Consider the following 19,993-nt stretch of genomic DNA (forward strand, 5'->3'; position numbering starts at 1 on the left):
GCTCACCTCGCACTGGAAAAGAATGCAAATCTTGGCAATTTCTTCCTCTATTTTATTAAACAATAGCTTTTCGCCCGCGGCTTCGCCCGAGTCGAGGTCGGTTATATCGCGTTTCCAAGAGAACTCTTCAAAAGTCCGGGATAAAAACTGTCCTAGGTTCTTTTTCAGAGTCAACACTATCTCTGTACCAAAATTCATTCAAATCAGATCAGTGGTTTAGACGTGAAAGCGTAACAGACAGACAGTTACCTTCGCATTTATAATATTAGTAGGGATTTCAATAATAATTATGTTGATCAATAGGATAAAGAAAAATATTGCGTTTGAAAAAGTTAGAAGAGATTATTGAGTCTTCGTATTTTATTCAATTCAACAAGATATATTAATTACAGCGATAATTGTAAACTGTTAATAGTTATTGCAATAACATAAAATTAAACTCGCAACTTAATAAACAAGCCTTTCCCGCCATTTCTAAGAGTGCTTAAAACTTTTTCCTTAATTCAGTTTCACTGACTTAAACTTTATAACCTTGTTTTTAGAGTTCATAATTGAATAATGTTTGAGATTGTAATCGACAAAGACGACAATATATTTCTGTTTCTACCAAATAAAGTGTTATTATAGCTGTCTCTTTTCCACACGCTACTTAATTAGCGTTGCCGAGATTCTATCTCTGTCGTCAGTTTAGTCAAGTTTCTGAGTTGGTAAAGGACTGTCGCTTGACGCGACCGCGGTAAAGTTTGTTTACTTCTGATAAAGTAGTGTAAAACTATGGAACTGACATGAAAGGATTGTTTTAAAGTGATGTGATAGTATTAGTGACATTATTGGCTATTATTAAAATACATTATTCGTAAATATGGAGCCGTGGCGATTATTTTGGACAATATTTTTGGGTGTTTTATGCAGAGCGGAGGCGGGGTTGATGGGCGATCAGTGCGACTGGACTGGCAGGTATGTTGATGTCGAAAGCTCTATGGTCTATTGTTTGGCATACTTTTTTCATCAATTTCAAATTTGAATGCAGAAAGTTTATCAGTAATTAGACATAATTGCACTGTTGTTCTCTAGCTTGACCTAATAGATGTTTTTATTGTTATTGTATTTTACGATGCTTAACTATTCACATGAATAAGTATTAATACAGTAATTATTTGTAATTTACTAGACGGTTGGCAATTATTGTTTTTTATTTTATTTCCAATAGGTATTTTAAGTAATTGCAAACATTAGTTATTGTTTGCGTGGAGTATTATAGCTTAGTCATTAAACCTGTAAACGGCCTTAAAACGTGCCTTAATTTAATCGCAATGATTTTTAATTTAATTTCCATATTATTTCTAAAAAACGCTTACAACACATACGTACGTATTGTTTCGACTAATTAGTATAGTTACCGTAAGAACTATTTCTATCTTCATTTCCATCCCAGTGACTCATCGATCCCTCAAAATTAAATCAACAACTCCTTAATGATCAGGCAAAAACGAATGTGTAAGATTCCAATAAGTATGGAGAATTCGCGCGGAATCTCATTTGGAAATAATCTGAATATAACAATCCTGTCCCGCGGCGATTCCCTCGAAGGGGTAATTTGGCTAATAAAGCCCAAATCTCCAAAACATTTGCCATCGCGTGTGCCACGTTATTAACAAGCTTTGATGTTAGTCAAATGATTAATTCACGAATACCTGATACGACATTTTTATCATATTTAATCTACCCTCATTTTTGTGTTCGAATTGATTAAAGAATTTAAATATTTATTATTTAAAAATACTTGTAATTATGTATGCCATTCACATTAGACTAAGCAGAACTATTTACATTACTCAAAATGCAATTTAAAGGACAGGTAAAATAAAAAGTTAATATCATAGCGTAAAAACATATACTTCCTACAACAAGACCACCGGCATTACTCAACGTGTATATTAAAAGGAGATAAAGATAAACTACGTCACAGTACTATGATTGATCGCAGCGCACTCGAGTCGAGCTCATTACTCTACCAACTCACCCCACTACATAGTTCATATGCCATTCGTAATCGATGTCCTGATGTCAACAGTGTCAACACGTACTAACATTAAAACAAAATAATTGTTATTGTTAATGGGGCCCGGAAATGTAGTCAAATGAGGGCTCGATTACGGAACAAAAATCAACAAGTGGGGTTTCCCTGTAGGGGCGGCGGCGTGGGAAACCGAAATGGAAACTGTTCTCGCCAACCGGGCAACCCTAGCTTATGTGACCCATCCGGCTAAAAGGGTGGCTCGCCCTCGACGTATCGATGTGCTATATTAATTTACAGAAATACAATAACACTAAAATATTTTAAACGTTATAGATTATTAAAATAGTTATAGTTGAAAAGTTTACTGTTTCAAACAATGTAGAAGTTAATGTATCTTCATTTTATTACAGACAACTTTTAAACATGTTAGTGTATAAAAACTATAGGTACTAAATGGCTTGAAAACTCGGTCTTATACTTATACCTACCATATGTATACCATCAGTTTTAGTAAACTACTAACTACCGGCCAGATCTTTACCAAACATTGCATAACCCGACATGTGATAGTAACACCTACTAACACTGTTACTTTAAATATAATGAGAAAGCTCACCCCATAACCAAGTAAAGTTCCCATCACAAAGTGTTTATTATTCTAATAAACAAACAGACCATCTTTACTATTTCCCAGATCAATGAATCACATGATCACGGCGTTTCAGAAATAACAAGTAATTATAAACATTTACATCACTATTAAACATACAAGCCTTTTTATGGTTCGTCTATTTCAATAAAGCTTTGACATAATTTGATCTCTTTATTGGCATGTAAAGGACACCGCACTGTATTTAGTACTGTGGAGGATAATAAAGTTTAGTTATCTCGGCTTAATTTCAAAGGCACGATAATATCTAAGTGCAAAAGGTACGCACAAATAACCGTGAAGATGATAATGTGCAGAGGCTGCAAAAAGCAAATTGAGTGTCAATGTACCAGCATCAGTGTGAACGTTGAGGAGCATTCAAGTTCATACATTAATATTTATTAGGGAGGGAAGAGTGAACCGAAGGGGACCGGGATCTGTTTATTATAATATCCTCCTATTATAACGCGTTCGCACGATATGCTCCAATCTGACTGATTGGTGTTCAGCGCCGATTGTATGAACCCTCCATATAATGTTTGTTGGGCATAAACATATTTTATTATACAAATGAATGATGGGGATAACATCCTTCTGATTTTCAACCTCAAGAGAATGTTAAACGATACTAACACTTTGAATAAATGGTAGCAAATCTCTAAGAGCAAAACATTAACTGGATGTAAATTGATTGACCCTCGTTCTGACGTCAAATATGCAGTGAATTATAATTGGCTAATTAAATTGCCCCACGCAAGTGCATCTTAGCGACGGATGTGCGTAATGACTGTGACAACTGAACGTCACGAAAAACAACTAACACGCGCAAAATGTACACTCAAAGAAACCAAAAGTATCATTTGTCAAAGTCACGGGTAATGGGAATTACAAGACTGACGCCGTCGGGCATGCAGCTCTTATCAAATTCCAGGGGTAAGAAACATATTATGAAGGTGTACTTTTTAAATATTTTTATCAAGCCCTTTGAGACAAAAAAGAACAATGTAATGCACGAAGATAAAAGTTAAACACCCATAAAATGCTTTTATCTAACTTTGAAACGTCTGGCGCCTTTGGACACAACGACTCCACAAGTGACTTGACTTCTAACAATGACCAAGTCACTAAGTAGATAAGTGGCCACTGCACAAAAAATTGGCATACAAATATGGCTTCGAAATTTCTATTATCTGTTTATGTCCTCGTAACCAGTCAACCGTTTATCCCCGACAGCATTTTGATGCGTCATTTTACACAAAATTTAATAACCATTAATACCGCGTATTTAAGCAATTATATAGCTATGGAAAGACATTAAATATAATTTAGCGATAAGTTAAAACTATTCTTAGACACATCTGAAATGCTAAGTCTATGAGATAACATGCGATCATGTGTGAGAACATTTATTAAGTAACGTCGAAAAAACAAACAGCAAAAAAGCAATTTAGTTTTGGGATACATCATTAGTTCGTTTGGTAATTATAAACTATTATAAGCTTATTTCAAATTATATGTCTAAACAGATCTAATACGGGGCTAGAATAAAATATACAAAAATAAAAACTGCAAACAAAACATTCTTCTATTGTGATTACATGTTACCTAGTTGTGGTATCAGTAACAAAACATACATTGTTATTTATGGGAAAATCATGTTTGCGGGTTTACTTCCTGAATTTGACCCATATATTGAACGTAACTAACCACGAAATGCGGATGTCACTATCTCAATATTTGTGTAATGGTTAGTCACGATAAAAACATCAGATGGTGTGGTGGACTGCGCAGCCGCGGGCTCTCACGCTCTCCATATGGTGAAGTTGCGAACGTCGCGTTACGCTGTTTTACGATTCCGCTTGTTCCTGGAAGAAGTTCCCGTTCCATATACCACAGAGGTTCATTGTCATTAGTGATTAACATTTGCGATTCCACTGCTCGGATCGACTAACCAGGACTTTTCACATGGGATGGTCATGGGAACTTGTGGGAATATGTTCGTTACGCTGAAAGAAAACAAGCATCACATGTTGCTGTATGAAATCACGGTTATTTTTAAGCGACGATTGTTTTTATTCGCTCGCCAATTGAGGGCAATCAGCGACACGTGTTCCGTTCGAGATGCTCGCCTTAGGCATCTATTGAGCTCGTTGATAGCACGTCTAGTCAAATAAATGATATAAAACTGACCGAGAGTGGTCCGCTCTTATTAAGAACAATTTATTTTTCGTTGTTGATGAACATGATATACGTCATGAAATGGTGAAAAGATTTTTCTGATTGGAATGATGAATTTATTAAAGTTCGTCTGTAGTCCGTATTGAAATCTTTTCCCAAGACACTTGAAATGGATACTAATTACCAGATACAATAATCTACAGTCCTCATATCTGTATGTAACTCTACTGACAGAGAATTTTTATTATGCTCTCAAGCTCAAATCACAGAGATAATGGGTGCACGTTAGTTGATCGCTGAAGCGTAATCCAATGCTTGTGCCATGTGTCCACTTATCTTTTTGTCGTGAAGTTTGAGAACATTCTTAACTGAATAATACCTACCCACCCAACATACACAAGTTTTTCGGCGTTGATTGTTGTAACGATTGTGACCTACTTCGATTGGTATTAGTCATACTCAGTACATATACTTGCTACTATTTTGAAAGTGTTTTAGAGTTGCTATTGCACAACTGCATTCTACAGTAGGGTTTCTTTCAAATAAGAATGTTTGGCGTGTTTAATAAGGTGGTAATTTCCCAAGTATAAAGCTAATTGTTTCGTTTACATTGAACACGGCGTTCTTTGAATGGAACAGAGCTAGGTAATTAACGACGGATTGTAGGACGGCATTGTGTTGTAGGTCAGATGAAGCCCCGCTTTGTGTCGCTACTGTTTATCTTTGAAATTTGTTCCCGGAGATTTTCTGTTTCTACACTAATTATACAGGTGATAACCGTAATGTACGCGGAGCAATCGCGGTACCATTTGATCAATATCTATTTTTATGACTTTCAACTAATAGACACCTACGTGTTGCTCTCACGGATACAATAGAGAATGTTGCGTTAACTCAATATATGATTTATGTAAGTAAACAGGTTTCCAGTTAATTACTATTCGAACAAACTAAACTCCGTTTGTAACACCAAATGGGCCGATTGTAAACAGTGTGATATTAAATTATATTTTTATTTCATGTCGAGTACCCACAAACCGGAGATCTCAACAGTTTAATACAACGTTAGCTTTGCTAAAAATATTGGAATTCGGGATCAACAGGACCTTTTGAATAATGCATTAGGCGCGTCTGGTCCATTATTAGTGACGGTGCGCAGGCGCAGCGCGGGCCTTGCCGCACGAGCTGCATATTAATGCGGCACAATTTCGTCGGCATGCTGTCAATATAATATTTCATTCGAATGTGTTTCCGAAAGATATTCATTTGATATATTCCTTGTCACATAAAAATCATGCTAAGAATAAATTATGCCTATTCACCTTTACCTCTTATCATCTTTTAAGATTACTTTCAAAACATAAAGCTGCTTACTGCCTACGCATGTTTAAAGAGACAACATTAAAATCGTATACTTTTAAGTTAATATATGCAGTGTATGTAATTATAATGCCTCGTTAACGACGGCACGGGCCGGTTTTGACGTAATTTGATGCTGATCATACGAGACGATGGGTCCAGGCGACCAAACTCCGGACGAGACTTGAAAGTCCTGTCATCTGTCAATCCATTGCACATGTGTTGCGCACGTACTTACACGATAGGACATACGGACATGCCACCCAGAGGAAGGAAGCTAACACCAATGGTTTCGGCGCGAAACATTTTCGGAAAACGAAATTATTTTTTCTTGAAACAACTAACCAGTGACTTCGGGATAATAGTATCATTTTTATTTGATTTTGCATTTACTGGTCCAGCATTTAGGACCATCATCGGTTTGCAGCAAAAAACAAGTGAGCGGAGACCAACCGATTATAATGTAAAAAGAGGTTCGCGGTCGTTCCATAACCGATTGCAAATGGCAACTGCCGCAGGCCCTGCTGCGCCATTTATAGCTCTTCGCAATCTCAACTGCTTAAAAAAACCATGCAACAATTTTCTTCGGTGGATCGCTCCCTATCTATCGTTCGTCCCAAGCTTATAATTAAATGAGATAAGTTGCCGAAAGACAATGAAAATTCGGTGTCACAAAAACACCCAAACGCCGCGGTCTGTCTTCAAAATGCCTGCGCGTAACATTCGATGGTGCCTCCTGTTTTTGTAATATAGATATCTTATATAGCAGAGACTCTTTTATATGGTTTCGTTGGGTATTCAAAATGTATGCAGAAACTCTACTATTAGTATTGTTTTATTATGGTTCGGAGGATATAACGAAAAGACTTTGAGGAGTTACGACCTAGCATACGTAGCCGCTTTTTAAATTAAGACTGGAATGCCATAAAGTGAGCTCAGCTCTCATATAATAACTCGTTTTGTTTACACAACGACCTGAGGCCCATAGCCGTGGCGACACAACAATGGCTGGCCACTGAGCTTATGCCGACGTCCGTTAAGATTTCGTCCGATAATGGACTAAATTGGCCTCAGTTTGCTTAATAAGGTGTATTAACTTTGTATCGGTGACAATCGTGTTTTACGTTTGCGGCGAGTTGAAGTTTTTTATCGTTATATTCTCTTACATTTAAGTATTGTATGGGCTATTGAAGCCGCTTTATGAATCCTTCTTGCATCCGCGGAGATACCTTCACTTCCTTTTATGATTTCATGTTAGCTTGCTTAATTCCGCCCGAATGCGCTTAGCTACGCTTGAAAAGTAGGTGTAACTTAATACATCGACACACGATACTACGAAAGGGACGACGCGATGCGACGGATTTTAACACGTTATTTTCTTTAAAAAATATTGAGTTCATGTACAGCAGCTACCTACGTAATGTTTTGTCAGCGCAATGAACATTGAAAGGCGCGTAGTCAGATATTACAAATGCAGCGACACTGGCACAGACTCTTATCAAATTGAGCACGACAGCGGCGGGTACACGAGTACCAATAATATTGTATAGCTATAAGGTATGGACAGCCGCTTGGATTTATGGGACTGGTCCGGTAAGCGGCTTAGCAGCTACCACAATAAGAACGCCACGATCACTGGGGCTTTTCACACCTCCTTGTTTGGGCCGCACGTTAGCGTTCACGCCTTGTGTGTATCTACCCTTAAAGTTCGCGCCTTACCTTTACATATCATGTATTCATTATGTAAAGGCTTTTTTATTTTTATTTGAGGTGGTCACCGCTGCCCTTTTACTCTTATGGAATCTCGGACGGCGGCATATATATTGTTGTGAGGTTTTGTAAAAAGTCTGTTAACTTCTTGGAAGTGAATTCTAAAATGAGGTATGTACGCAGGTTAAGTGACTACATTATAAATGTTGTTTTGTGACCAGTATTCGCAACGAAAGTCGACTCACATGACCTTAATGAGCAGTCAATTCACTTTTACCGAGCTTCTTTGCACTATTAGGGTAAATGCAATAAACCTAGTTGGTATGCCTGTTTACTTGCTATTCGTTACTGCCTTTTCTGTACACGTGATTAATTCATAAGCATTCGCAATCGACTATATTACTCACATTACATTTGTACACTCATTTACTTACACATAGGTACAAGTACCGCATAGCTGATAAGATGGAAAACTCAGCTATGCTAGTATTTGCTTGGCGTGGATCAAGTACTAAATAATAATGGCACAACGCAACTCTATGTATTACGTTAAATAGAGAGATCGATGTGTGAGAGTCTGAATGACCTTTCGACGAGTCATCAATCAGTTGGCAGTGGTCTGTATCACAATGAGAGTCGATGCTGCGTCCTGCGTGACTCAGGGTCGTGCTTGTTAATCGTGAGCCAGCCGCCATTGTTCAAGTGAAAGTTGACATTACGAGCGTTTTGCGTGTTACCAAAACATCATTATACGAGATGACAATAATTTGTACGTTTCCATTCGAATTAACGTCTAAAGAAACTGATACATTTGACTCCGAGATATAACATTGGTAGCTCTAAGTCTGTGTGTAATTGCACCGTTTTTTAATTTATTGGTACTACTTGGATAGCGAATAAAACAAGAATAATATAGAGCCCACTATCATTATATCTGCAAAATATTGCAGCAGAAAATAGATTTCGTTAATAAAATTAATTATTTTAATACCAAAATGAGAATGAAAATGGTTTCATCAATTAAATTTGTCTTAACATAGCTCGTTATCGACATTATAATTGTTAAGTCTTAATAATCTTAATAATACCCGGCTGATCATGTACCAAGTCTTCTTATGTCTGACAATGGTTATTATCGTAATGGACCTTCATAATATCAGAGATAAGTAATGTCTCCATTATAGTCGATGTAATTGCAAGAGGTTTTGTTGTCAGTTAATCAAAATTGCATTACGTATCATTTCGTCACGGGGACACGGGCCCACGCCGACAATCGCGAGCAAAAAAGTCGCATTCATTTGACATACCTGAGTATCGCTAGTGCGATTCTTTATGATTGATGGCACAATTTATTGAGACTGCAGTGATGATGAGGTGGATGCGTTTTTACCTCGCTTGTCACTGCTAATGTTAGGAAAGCTCTTATATTTCTTTACTTCTGTAATAGGTAATTATTGTTGATTTACGTCGTCTATTAGATGTGAAAGACGAAGCACCTTTAAAGCGTTTCATTTAAGAACATGCGATAGCTTGCAGTAGACTAGAAGCTGTGCTAGAAGTACAAGTATTGAGATGTTAGCTTCACTGTAATTATTACAGGTATGTTAGCGAGATAGTGCACCTGCGTGACATTACAATGGAGCATTATCGAGTGTTTACTGTTAATATTTAGATATAGCCAATGGCGAGGTTCGGACGTGGGCGGTGCGGGCTGGTGTCTAACGAGTTATGTAAACACGCCGCGAGAGGTGACCACTGCGCTATATGCGCACACGCCGACAGAATAACTCCAAGTAGCTAAGTTCTAGCGGTTAAGGGTGAGGTGTCATTTCTGAGATGTCTAGTCATTGTTTACTTATTTATACATGCGCCGACGTTATATACCGAAGTAATGTGTATGCATAATCTGGAGTATTTTATATTCAGTTCAATATCCCTACTTAATATTATAAATGCGAAATTAACTGTTTGTCTGTCTGTCTGTCTGTCTGTCTGTCTGTCACGCTTTCATGTCTAAACCACTGAACGGATTTTAATGAAATTAGGTACAGAGATAGAGTTGACCTTGAGAAAAAACATATGATAGTTTTTATCCCGGACTTTTGAAGAGTTCTCTTGGAAACGCGATATAACCGACCGACCGAAAGCTAGTAAGAAAATAAAAATAGTTGTGACACGCGGAAGGCAACGATAAAACATATCGAATTCACTAGACCAACATTCGATGTAAAATTTATTTGCGTTAGAATAACTGTAACTTAAAAACTTTGACAATAGATAAGGAAATAAAACAGGAATGTTTGCGTAGGATGTGGATTGTGGACGGTCGCGTTGGAGTTCGGTCTAAATATTTTATTTGCACGAGCTCCTCGGACAAAGGCCTGTTTGTGGTCCACCATTGTGTGGGGTTTAGTGGTTTCTAAACAACACCACGTACGTGCCAGCGCACAGAACGTTGAGCCGGACCATACAAGAAATATGCGATCGATACCACTTATATCTCTCTATTAATTGTTATTGGAACCTCATAAATAACACAAAATACTTTTTAAGCGCTATTAAATAAATGCTGCGCAAATGGATAGCAATTTAAATACAATCTTAGTAATATGCAATAAGATGAAATAAATATAATTATCAGGTCTTATTCTTAAATATCATTTGCATCGCAACTCAGTTGTTTTTCATCTAAAATTCCTGCTAAAATAAACGTTTTTCATCGAAGTTCATTTTACTCCGCTCGTGGTATTGTTGAATCAAGACTGTGAAATAAGATATTGTTTGCTGAACACTCGCAGAGACCACGCCACTACACTGGCTTTATGCCTAAATCATAATATTTTCCTTTCCGAGCCGATTCCAATAAAATAACTATTGGAATGGTACCATCTAAGGTGGACAGGGTACCGTATTTTACAACGAGTAAATCGAGAGCCGTATAAGCGTGCACTCGGATTCTGATACTCTTATAAAAATAAAGTCGATTGAATTTGAAAAGGGATCAAAATATCGTAAGCTCTTATTTGAATTCTGATGCTATGAATTCAAACGAGGAAGGTCAATAGGATCTTATTAGATTTAATAAAAATACTGCAGACAGATGGAATATAAATTTGTGAAATATTTAGCCTTCATAAATCACAAGTGGGATATAAATCACAATTAAAAACACATTGTGTAGCAAGAAAAGGATGCGAATATCTGTGTAGCCGTGCGGCTGCGGCGTCATCTTGCTTAATTTACGAAGGCGGCCTTTGGTATCACGCTAATTGGGTCCTAGTTCTGACTAAGCGGACACTCTGTTTCAATGTAACTCATTTGCATACCTCCAGCCATACGTACCGACCTAGAACAGTCCACGCAGAGCCGTACATAAATACATATTATACAAAGCTTTAAATCCAACAGACGAACACGTTTATCGACTAATCAACCTTTTATGATTTTATAACCGTTTAGTGTTACCTGCGCTTTGAGTTTATTGGACGTAAATTTTTAGGTTCGTCCAGTAAATGAAAATGTTCGGCTAGATATATTCGGATCGATGTCCAAATTATCTTCTTATTTATAGCTATCAATTAGTTTCGAGTGAGGCGGCGCGGCGGCGAGCGAGTCATTAGTGGTAATTAAGTACGTAGGCAAATAACAGAAATATGACAGTACACGTATATTATACCTCCATGTCTTATACAATATACTTACTTTTAAGATTGCGCCAGTAATTTATGTTCTCAGTTTCTGGACGTTGTAAAACTTTGTAGTGTAGCCGTTGCGACAATAACGTGAATTTAAATAAACGGCTCCAATCCGTTCGGGTTACGACATCGTTCCTTTCTATTCTCCTTGTTCCGACTAGCTGTCGATATTATCTTAGGTCTGATTTTATAGATATCCGATACCCCATTACGTGGGTGTAGTTAGAATTGTTGCAAACGTAGACATATTTTAATGAGGTCGGTAAATCAAATGGAATAATCCGAGTGGCTGTGCGGCGCGTGCCACAAGGCCGGTCAACTGAAGGAGTCAGATATCCTGGCGGTCTCGCTCGCGCGCTCCGCCGCTGTACGTCGCGCGCTCTATAAGGCCTGCCAACTATTATGATTACTCTTTAATGGTGATTTGACCTGTTTGGCAAGCGGTACGCGTTCGTCATTGCTGTCGTTACACCATATAGAAGCACGTGGCTGTGTACGGCAGTGCATACGACACCGGACACCGCTATGACTTTATTCAAATCGAGCTTCGTAAAAAATATCCTAGCCATATACAGATAAGTGGTTTCGCAATCTGAATGACGTATTTGGTAGGATGTCAGAGTTTGGTGTTCATTTACCTACATGTACACATCTCGATGTTATTTGGGCCAATTAAAATCAGCCAGTGTATGCAGTGTGCGAAGGATTTCGAGATTGCGTACACATGTCGATTTTAATTGGATATTTTGAGTGAAACATATATGCATACATAAACAAAATTCGCGGTTGTTGAACAAAAGTGTGCCGGCGCATTCGCATTCTTAGTCATAAAATAATACTTACAAGTTTAGCAGGATCGCATTGGCAATAGCCGGGGGCGTTCTGTCTTGGCTCGGGTCCACCGTTAAATAATAACAAGCATGTACGTAGTTCCACTGGGCTATAAATTGCCCGCTGCCGGCGGGCACGGGGCACGCAATACCAATGCGGAAAATATTATGGTGTTCTGTATAGGTAGAGCGGCTCTACGGGTTGCCAGCGGCCATGTAAAGCCTACTATTGTTGCTGCTCCGGAGTTGTCAAGCCAGTCGTTTGAACGGTTACGTAGTGAAATACTTAGAGCTGAGAGCTATTGTGCCTTTGTTCATGTACTTTATTTAACTATGTTCTTAGTATAAAGGCACTTAGTTGTTAGATTAGTGTTATAGCAGGGTATAACCCAATATTGATTTTTAAAGTATTAGAGGCATAGCTAAAGCTGTGATTAATATAATCTTATAAGTACAAGTTTTTTTTACTAAACTCAAGATAAGTAAAAAAGGCTTTCATCGTAAACGGAGCCAGAGTTGTGGCTTCCCTTCCAGGCGGTCGAGCATTTAGTCGCGGTACATTCCGCCCTATTGTGAGTGACCACGGAACGCGCCCGACCACACCGCATTACATAGCACTTATTAAACATCAGACACTTTGGACACGGGACAAAGTTTTTGTAGAGACACCACAGATTGGTGATCTATGAGCCTCGAAACAAGTTCTATCGTTAATCAACTAACTGGAAAGTGTCCACTTTTCTTTTTATTACTTAGAAGTTGGTCTTCCAACGGCGGCGGCTTTTTATACTACTGTATTTAGTTTCAAACTTTCTTCACGCACGCGATGGCATGTAATCTTTTCTCGTGTCAATTTAAGTAGCTATATTGTGGCTTCAAGGCTGTGGGCGTAGTATTTTTATTGAACAATATACTCATATAAAAGGTTCATGTATAAAAATGTAAGCACACAAATTAATAAAAAGAAATCTAAATTCATCCACATTTCACACTGAAGTGCGAGTCGTTGATGTCTTTTGTTCGGAGTGAAAGCTTTCATTAGAAATTATTATTAGCATCGCATAATTAAACAAACAAGTATGTACGCTAAATTAAATTAATTGCTTCTATACATAGAGGAAACAAACAATTAAAATAACCATTGAATTCGTTAATGATTGATGAGCTACAAAACAACTGAATGATGCGTGTGTTACACACACGTCATGACGTGTCGAAATAAAAAACAAATGAAAGTATTGTTGTTCTAAATCCTTGATTCAAAGTAGTTAAATGAGATGAATATTAAAACAATAGAAAGTGTAAAAATATTTAAATAGGGCATCGAAATAGTAAGTGAAGTTAGCAAACCGCACGATGGGTTCTCACGGCTGCTTGCGTATTCCGTTGTCGTGTGCGCGTGAGAATCCTGGCCTAAAACATGCGGGTTTGTGAACTCCCTAATATTTATGTATCGTACACTTCTCTTGTTTAATAGGGCAACTTATATAAGCGGCGTTAAGCTGTGCGGAGTAGTATTTATAGCAAACAATGTAGAAATAAAAAAATAAAAAAAATAAAATATTGCAATTTTAAACTTACTGTATAATACACATTCACAAAAATGATGTAAGTGGTAAACAGTAGTCAAATTCCGCTTTTTGTTCAAATTATTCAGGAGTTATTGCCGCGGTCTCATATTCTACTAACATAATTATATTTGTTTCTGTTACCCGACCCTAAATTACGCACGACTTATAATTGTAACAAATTTGATTGCATATAACCACAAATCGCACTATTTATTTGCTCTTTTCGCTATAATGACAATTTATTCTACTCTATCTGACTTATCCTAGAATATCGCTCTACTTTGATATTCACGAAGCCTTATACCAATGGACTAAGGTTCATTTTCGTAATTCATTATTTTTGATCGTACTATTCCTACCTTCTTATATAAGTATAACGCTTGCACGTAAACACGCTATTTTAGAAGACGTTTCCTAAGCCGGCCAGACAGCTATTATGGCTTAAACACATTTAGATAAAGCCACTTAGTTTATAGCTCCACAATCAAGACCGTTAGTATTTCTAGATTTGTTAAAGATATGCAATAACTAGACCAGTTTAAGTGTTCTCTATAAATATGGAGCTTTCCAACATTTACATAAGAACTACTTTTACAATCGATTCTATAATTACGTAATCGATTTTACTCGTTACACATGTTTTATTACTCGATAACGCTCGATATGTTAACACCAATATATCGAAAGTTGTGGAACTACAAGTTATCTCTACACCAATTATATGTTAGTAATTACGGGTAATATATTAATCTATTAGAAGTTTTATAATCATCGGCTTGTATGTCAATTGGTATTTAAAATAAGTGGTCAAGGGCGATAGGTACGTCCGTCGAACATTAACTAATAACCACTTTTTATACTTATTAATTCATCTACATAATTGTTATTAGACAACGTGATGTTTTGAGTTATTGTGTAATTTATACATTTTTTTTCAAACTATTTATGCGTTTATAACAGTTTCAGATTAAATTATTGTTCACTAACGTTTACCTTACAATGCAAAGAAAATTAATAATTTTTCTGTGTTTCAAGTGTCAAATTCTTTTGTCAAAAGTTACAGCATATTATACTCAAATGCTATTAAAACTATATGTGTATTTATAACAGCGAAAAACCCATAATCTTGAACATAACGTCACACATAAGAGTATAAATTATGACCGCTTAACTCAAAGTAATCGGATGAGACAAACATGTGGACAACACACCCAAACTCTTTGTTACACCCTCTTTGTACTCGCTATAAATCTCTGACGTAATTTAAAATTCTTATAATAAACAACAACTACGATTTATATGGACATTACTTAAACATATGTCGTCGAACAAGTAATCTTCAAACTGGTAGTCACTAGCGTATGTATCTGTTCGAGATAGCTATATTAATGATGCGTCTTTTAGAATTCCTTAAAATATTGGGTAAGGAAAATACAAGGTCGAGTTCTCCAATCTGTCATCGATTTGTAGTTGGAGCGACCGAACGTCGATAGGAATAAAAACACTATTTTGTTCGTGAGATGATTCAAAGATACTGATACAATAAGTACTTATCCTAAATGGGCCTAGCTAGGAAATATTTAGTACACTAGAGTAAGCACAATGTAAGAATGTGTCCACTTTATCAAACTTTTATGTGTTCTGTATATTTATTTACCACAAATCTCATAATCTTACAAACATTCGTAAGTAACAAAACTGGGTGATATATTGGCTCATAATTGACAGTCTGACAGGTAGACGTGTTGACTGACCATTCCAAACGTCACGCTGACAACTGTCCCAGCTGTCAGATAAAGCCGTGTGAACTAAGCTTATCTGCTCTGGAAACAGATCATGGATATAATCATTTTATGTGGGAAATTTATAAAATTATGCTTTTGGTAACTTTCGCTATTTATACTCGACAAAACTGTTGGAAGTTTGTAAACTAAAGAAAATACATATTCTAGCTACGGTCTTGAAGTTCCGTTTTGTAATGCAATAATTATTATAATAAAATGATTTGTTAATAAAATGAATAAGACGAGTAGTATTATCGTCCGTAAGGTATTAGTTGGCTAGCAACATATGCGTGTGTCCCTCCATTATTTACAGTTCACAGGTAATCAATCCTTATCAGAATTTTTACGACGAGCTATTTATAATGTCGGGATCGTTGATTTAGATCATCGCCAATCAATTCCCACGATTCGCATGCTCATGTGAAAGTATTAGTTTATTGGATATCTTGTTAAAAACTCCTATCACCTTATCAATACGTTTTCCCATGCCAGCTATTCTTTGCGAGACTTTTTTGACGTCTATTTGCATACAATATTATCTGTCTTTCGATTTATCTTGTGTGAGATATTTATTTGGGTAATATTTGGGACACTTTGATGAGAAAGATATCATGGTTGACAAGTGTTTGTGTACGTTGTACTTTTAACAATTTGAGGCAAGATAAAAATATTTTTTATTTTTAAAAGTTTTTTTAAAGATTGTCTTTACACGAAAATTAAGTTTCCTTGTTTCATAATTACCTAATGCAGTAAGACCTTATTTATTGCAAATATATAAAACTATTTGAAAATTGTTGACAAGATTTTACATCTCAATTTGAGCTCTAAGCTTAACTGACGTTGGTTGCCGTTTTCAATTTAACAACAAATGCAAAACGACTATAAAACTGTCAGTATTATGATATTGCTACACGATTTTTATACCATCTTCCTTGAAAAGTATTCATGAGACGTAGACGCAAATGGAGTCGTGTCCAATCAAAAATGATAAAGCGTCCCTTCGACACGAACAGCGGAGATTTAATATACTTAGTTATTTAAATGAGTGCTAGGAGTGCATGATCTTTGAGATATGCACAAGGAATGAGAAATGTCGCCCCTCAGGCTCCGCATAATTGCGTGCTTTCCAAATTACATGTAATTGGAGCTGTGTTTTACTGAGCTCGCGTGTTTTACCTTTTAAATTACTTTGTTTGTTTATTTGCCTAGTTATAAAATTATACAGCATTTTGATCACATTAAATGTCGAGCAAGAATAAAAGTAGAAGTCATGGAAATATTTTTTGCACTATTAGCGTTTAGAATAGTTACATTAAATGCCGACGGTTATGAATGGCAGCAACTATTTATGTTGCGCAGAGGTCAGCATGTTTTGAATAAAACAGATTATTTACGTTTGTCAGCATGTGTACATATGTGCTGCGCCGGCGTCGGCAGCGGTGGCGGCGGTGACGTCGCTGGCGCCGGCACATGCGCACTCAGCCCAATTCAGGGCCAAACTTCAAGCCTCAAGTATTATCCACAAAAAACATTTTCTACGCTCAAACCAATTTATAGGCGACACTTATCCTAATATAATCTAGAACGGATATGCCATATTATAAATTGCAGTTTCTTGCGCTTGCTCCTATATTGGTGTAGGTGGGACCCTGCCTGTGATATAAGAAATTCAATAAATTACATCTCCATACTTGAGTAATTTATACGTTTCATGTTTTTGTGCTTTTAAGTTTGGTAAGGCGGACATAACGCTTTTTTTATTTACATTTTTCTGTTTATGGAAAGAGAATTATTTTGAAGATTTTGCTTAAGATTGCCTCTTTTAGAAATTGAATGATAACGGAATTTTTAAAACAACTTTGATGAACCAAATTTTATGTAGACTTACCAGTCTAGACAGACATCCACTCAGTTTTTAGGTTATTAGAAAAAAAAAATGAATAGCTATGGATACGATTTCTAATTGCGTATAAATTATGCGTGTATGCCACTTATATCATTCGGGGTAAGTACGCAACACTCAACAAAGTTGACTGCAAATTCATGCCACTTACACATGTATTAATTTAACGAAATCAGGCACAACGACTGTTTTAGCTTTTTAAGTATCAGTAACATTGTGTTAATCTTTTCTCAGTAAGATAAGGGGCTCTACCACCACGTTTTAAGTAAAATTATTGTACATGTGGAAGAGAGATGAGACATACGCCATGTATTGAGTGGTAGAGCCTCAGATTTATTCAACGTTTTTTTCTACTTCGGTACATATTTACATGCAGTAGGTAATAGTGAACTTCCAGGTTTCTTTATGTACTTTGGTATGTAACACGTTTGTCGTGTCGTGCCTGTTTACAGAGCTAGTTAGCGCAATGATTGGATGAGATGACTTAGCACCTAGTATGGACATAGAAATGCCCGCTAGTACATATGTAATGCTAAAGCAAATAAGGTGACTGACTAAGTCCAAATTGTTAAACTTTATTCTAAGTCAGCGTCTTCAATTACATGTGACTAAGTTGTGCGGAGAAATCAAAATGTTTTTATTATTATATTGATATCATGAATCAGCCATAAATTCCTGCAATCCCTTACAGAACTACGGTTACAAGCATTGTTTCATTTATCAGATGCTGCTATTTGCTACTCGCTCCTTATTCACAAAATCGCGATAAATCCATAACAATTTTGTTTATAGCTATCAATTGATTTACAAGGTGCGGAATAGCAATTACCTCCGTATTTCTTAGCAGCTGACAGAGGGGCGCCCACGCGTCCCGCACGAGTTCTGCTCTATTATACAATCAGGACGAATCAGCACATGGGACGGCGCTCGGCGACGACTGCGACTCACCACGCACCGCCAGCCACGGAGGTCAACCTCACTGCGCTGTCCAAGGCTAGCTTAACATGGACCTAATTACGCCGTTATGAACTCAACCAACCATCTACACATTACAAACCTTATCAATCGATGTATACCCACGGCTACGTACTGCGCATCAAACAATTTTCTAGGCCTGCCCACGTCAATTACACTATTTTACACTAGATCGTGCCTGGCATGTCATTATTGTGATTGTTTCCTGGCAATTCTCGTTGTATGAGTCTATAGATGCCATAACTATAATTGACTTGAGTTATATTGTAAAAACCACGTAGCAAAATAATGGTAGCTTAAATGTTTGAAACCGATTCGAAGATAGAAAACGACTGTCGCGGACTGGACCGAAATGCTGTGTTCTCATTTTAACGTGCGTAGCCGAAGGCGAGGCGAGTTTCTCTCGATGATCAATAGAGTTGATCGCTGAGCATTATATCGAGTTGTATTGTCGGGCTGGTATCGGCATATGAATACAATAGCACGCACGTGCTGCGTCGTCGCCCGCGGCGTCCGCCCCTACCATTGTCCAGCCAGCCATTGTTTCACGGAAATCCTCCGTACATGTCTTGACACTCAGTTATATCCTATTTTGATAATATTATCATAAGCGCTTGCTTAGTCACCGCAGGTAATACAATAAGTTAATACAGGATAGTGTTGTATAAAAAGTAATTGTAATTATTAAACAGGCTGACACAGGTGGCCAATATAACTTAAATAAAACATTTACATTCAGATCATTAGTGATGGCGTACGTTTTATTACCGTATTTATTATACTACGCAAAGTTTTAAATTCAGTTCAGTCGATGATCATAATTTATAAAAGCAAACTTTCATGATTACGTCTTCAGGTAGGCAGTATCTGCGTGTCGTACCGTTATTATTGTAGTTCCTTATACAGTCCAACAAACATAATACAGCGGCTACTGTTTAGGCAAGTCACAAAGCGGTTAGACAACTAGATCACGGAACTGTTTTGCTTATGTAGCTGTTCCCCGCAAACCGCGCAGTTCTACTTTGACCTACAATCGAAAAAACCTACAGAGTGCCTGGCGAGGCCTTTGTGCGCGAGAGCATTCAATTCTTATAAGATAACCTTGTTTGTGTGGGTGAGCTTAAAAGCTTATAAATCTTGGTTGTAAAGGTGTGTATGTGTGCGTTCGGGGACTTGACAAGAGCAACTCGATAGCGACACAATGGTTGAACGGCATATTACCATATTGTAAGAGCCGGCAGTAAAACTTGTTTTATGTTAGTGCAACGAATATACTGCTTTATATACGGAATTATCGTCAATGCTTGTCCGCTGCAAAT

The 19,993-nt window shown here is 37.1% G+C and overlaps 1 protein-coding gene across 1 annotated transcript in view; it reads left to right on the top strand.

Annotated features, from left to right (window-relative positions):
- The first annotated feature begins 674 nt into the window (after positions 1-674).
- The window catches only part of LOC113492029 (meteorin-like protein), a 29,998-nt gene continuing 10,679 nt past the window's right edge, over positions 675-19,993 (top strand). The window contains exon 1 of the mRNA XM_026869305.1: positions 675-957. Coding sequence (XP_026725106.1) covers positions 863-957 — 95 coding nt within the window. The 5' untranslated portion in view covers positions 675-862. The remainder of the gene's footprint in view (positions 958-19,993) is intronic.

Source organism: Trichoplusia ni, chromosome 3 (assembly GCF_003590095.1).
Source record: "Trichoplusia ni isolate ovarian cell line Hi5 chromosome 3, tn1, whole genome shotgun sequence".
Taxonomy (NCBI): Eukaryota; Metazoa; Arthropoda; class Insecta; order Lepidoptera; family Noctuidae; genus Trichoplusia; species Trichoplusia ni.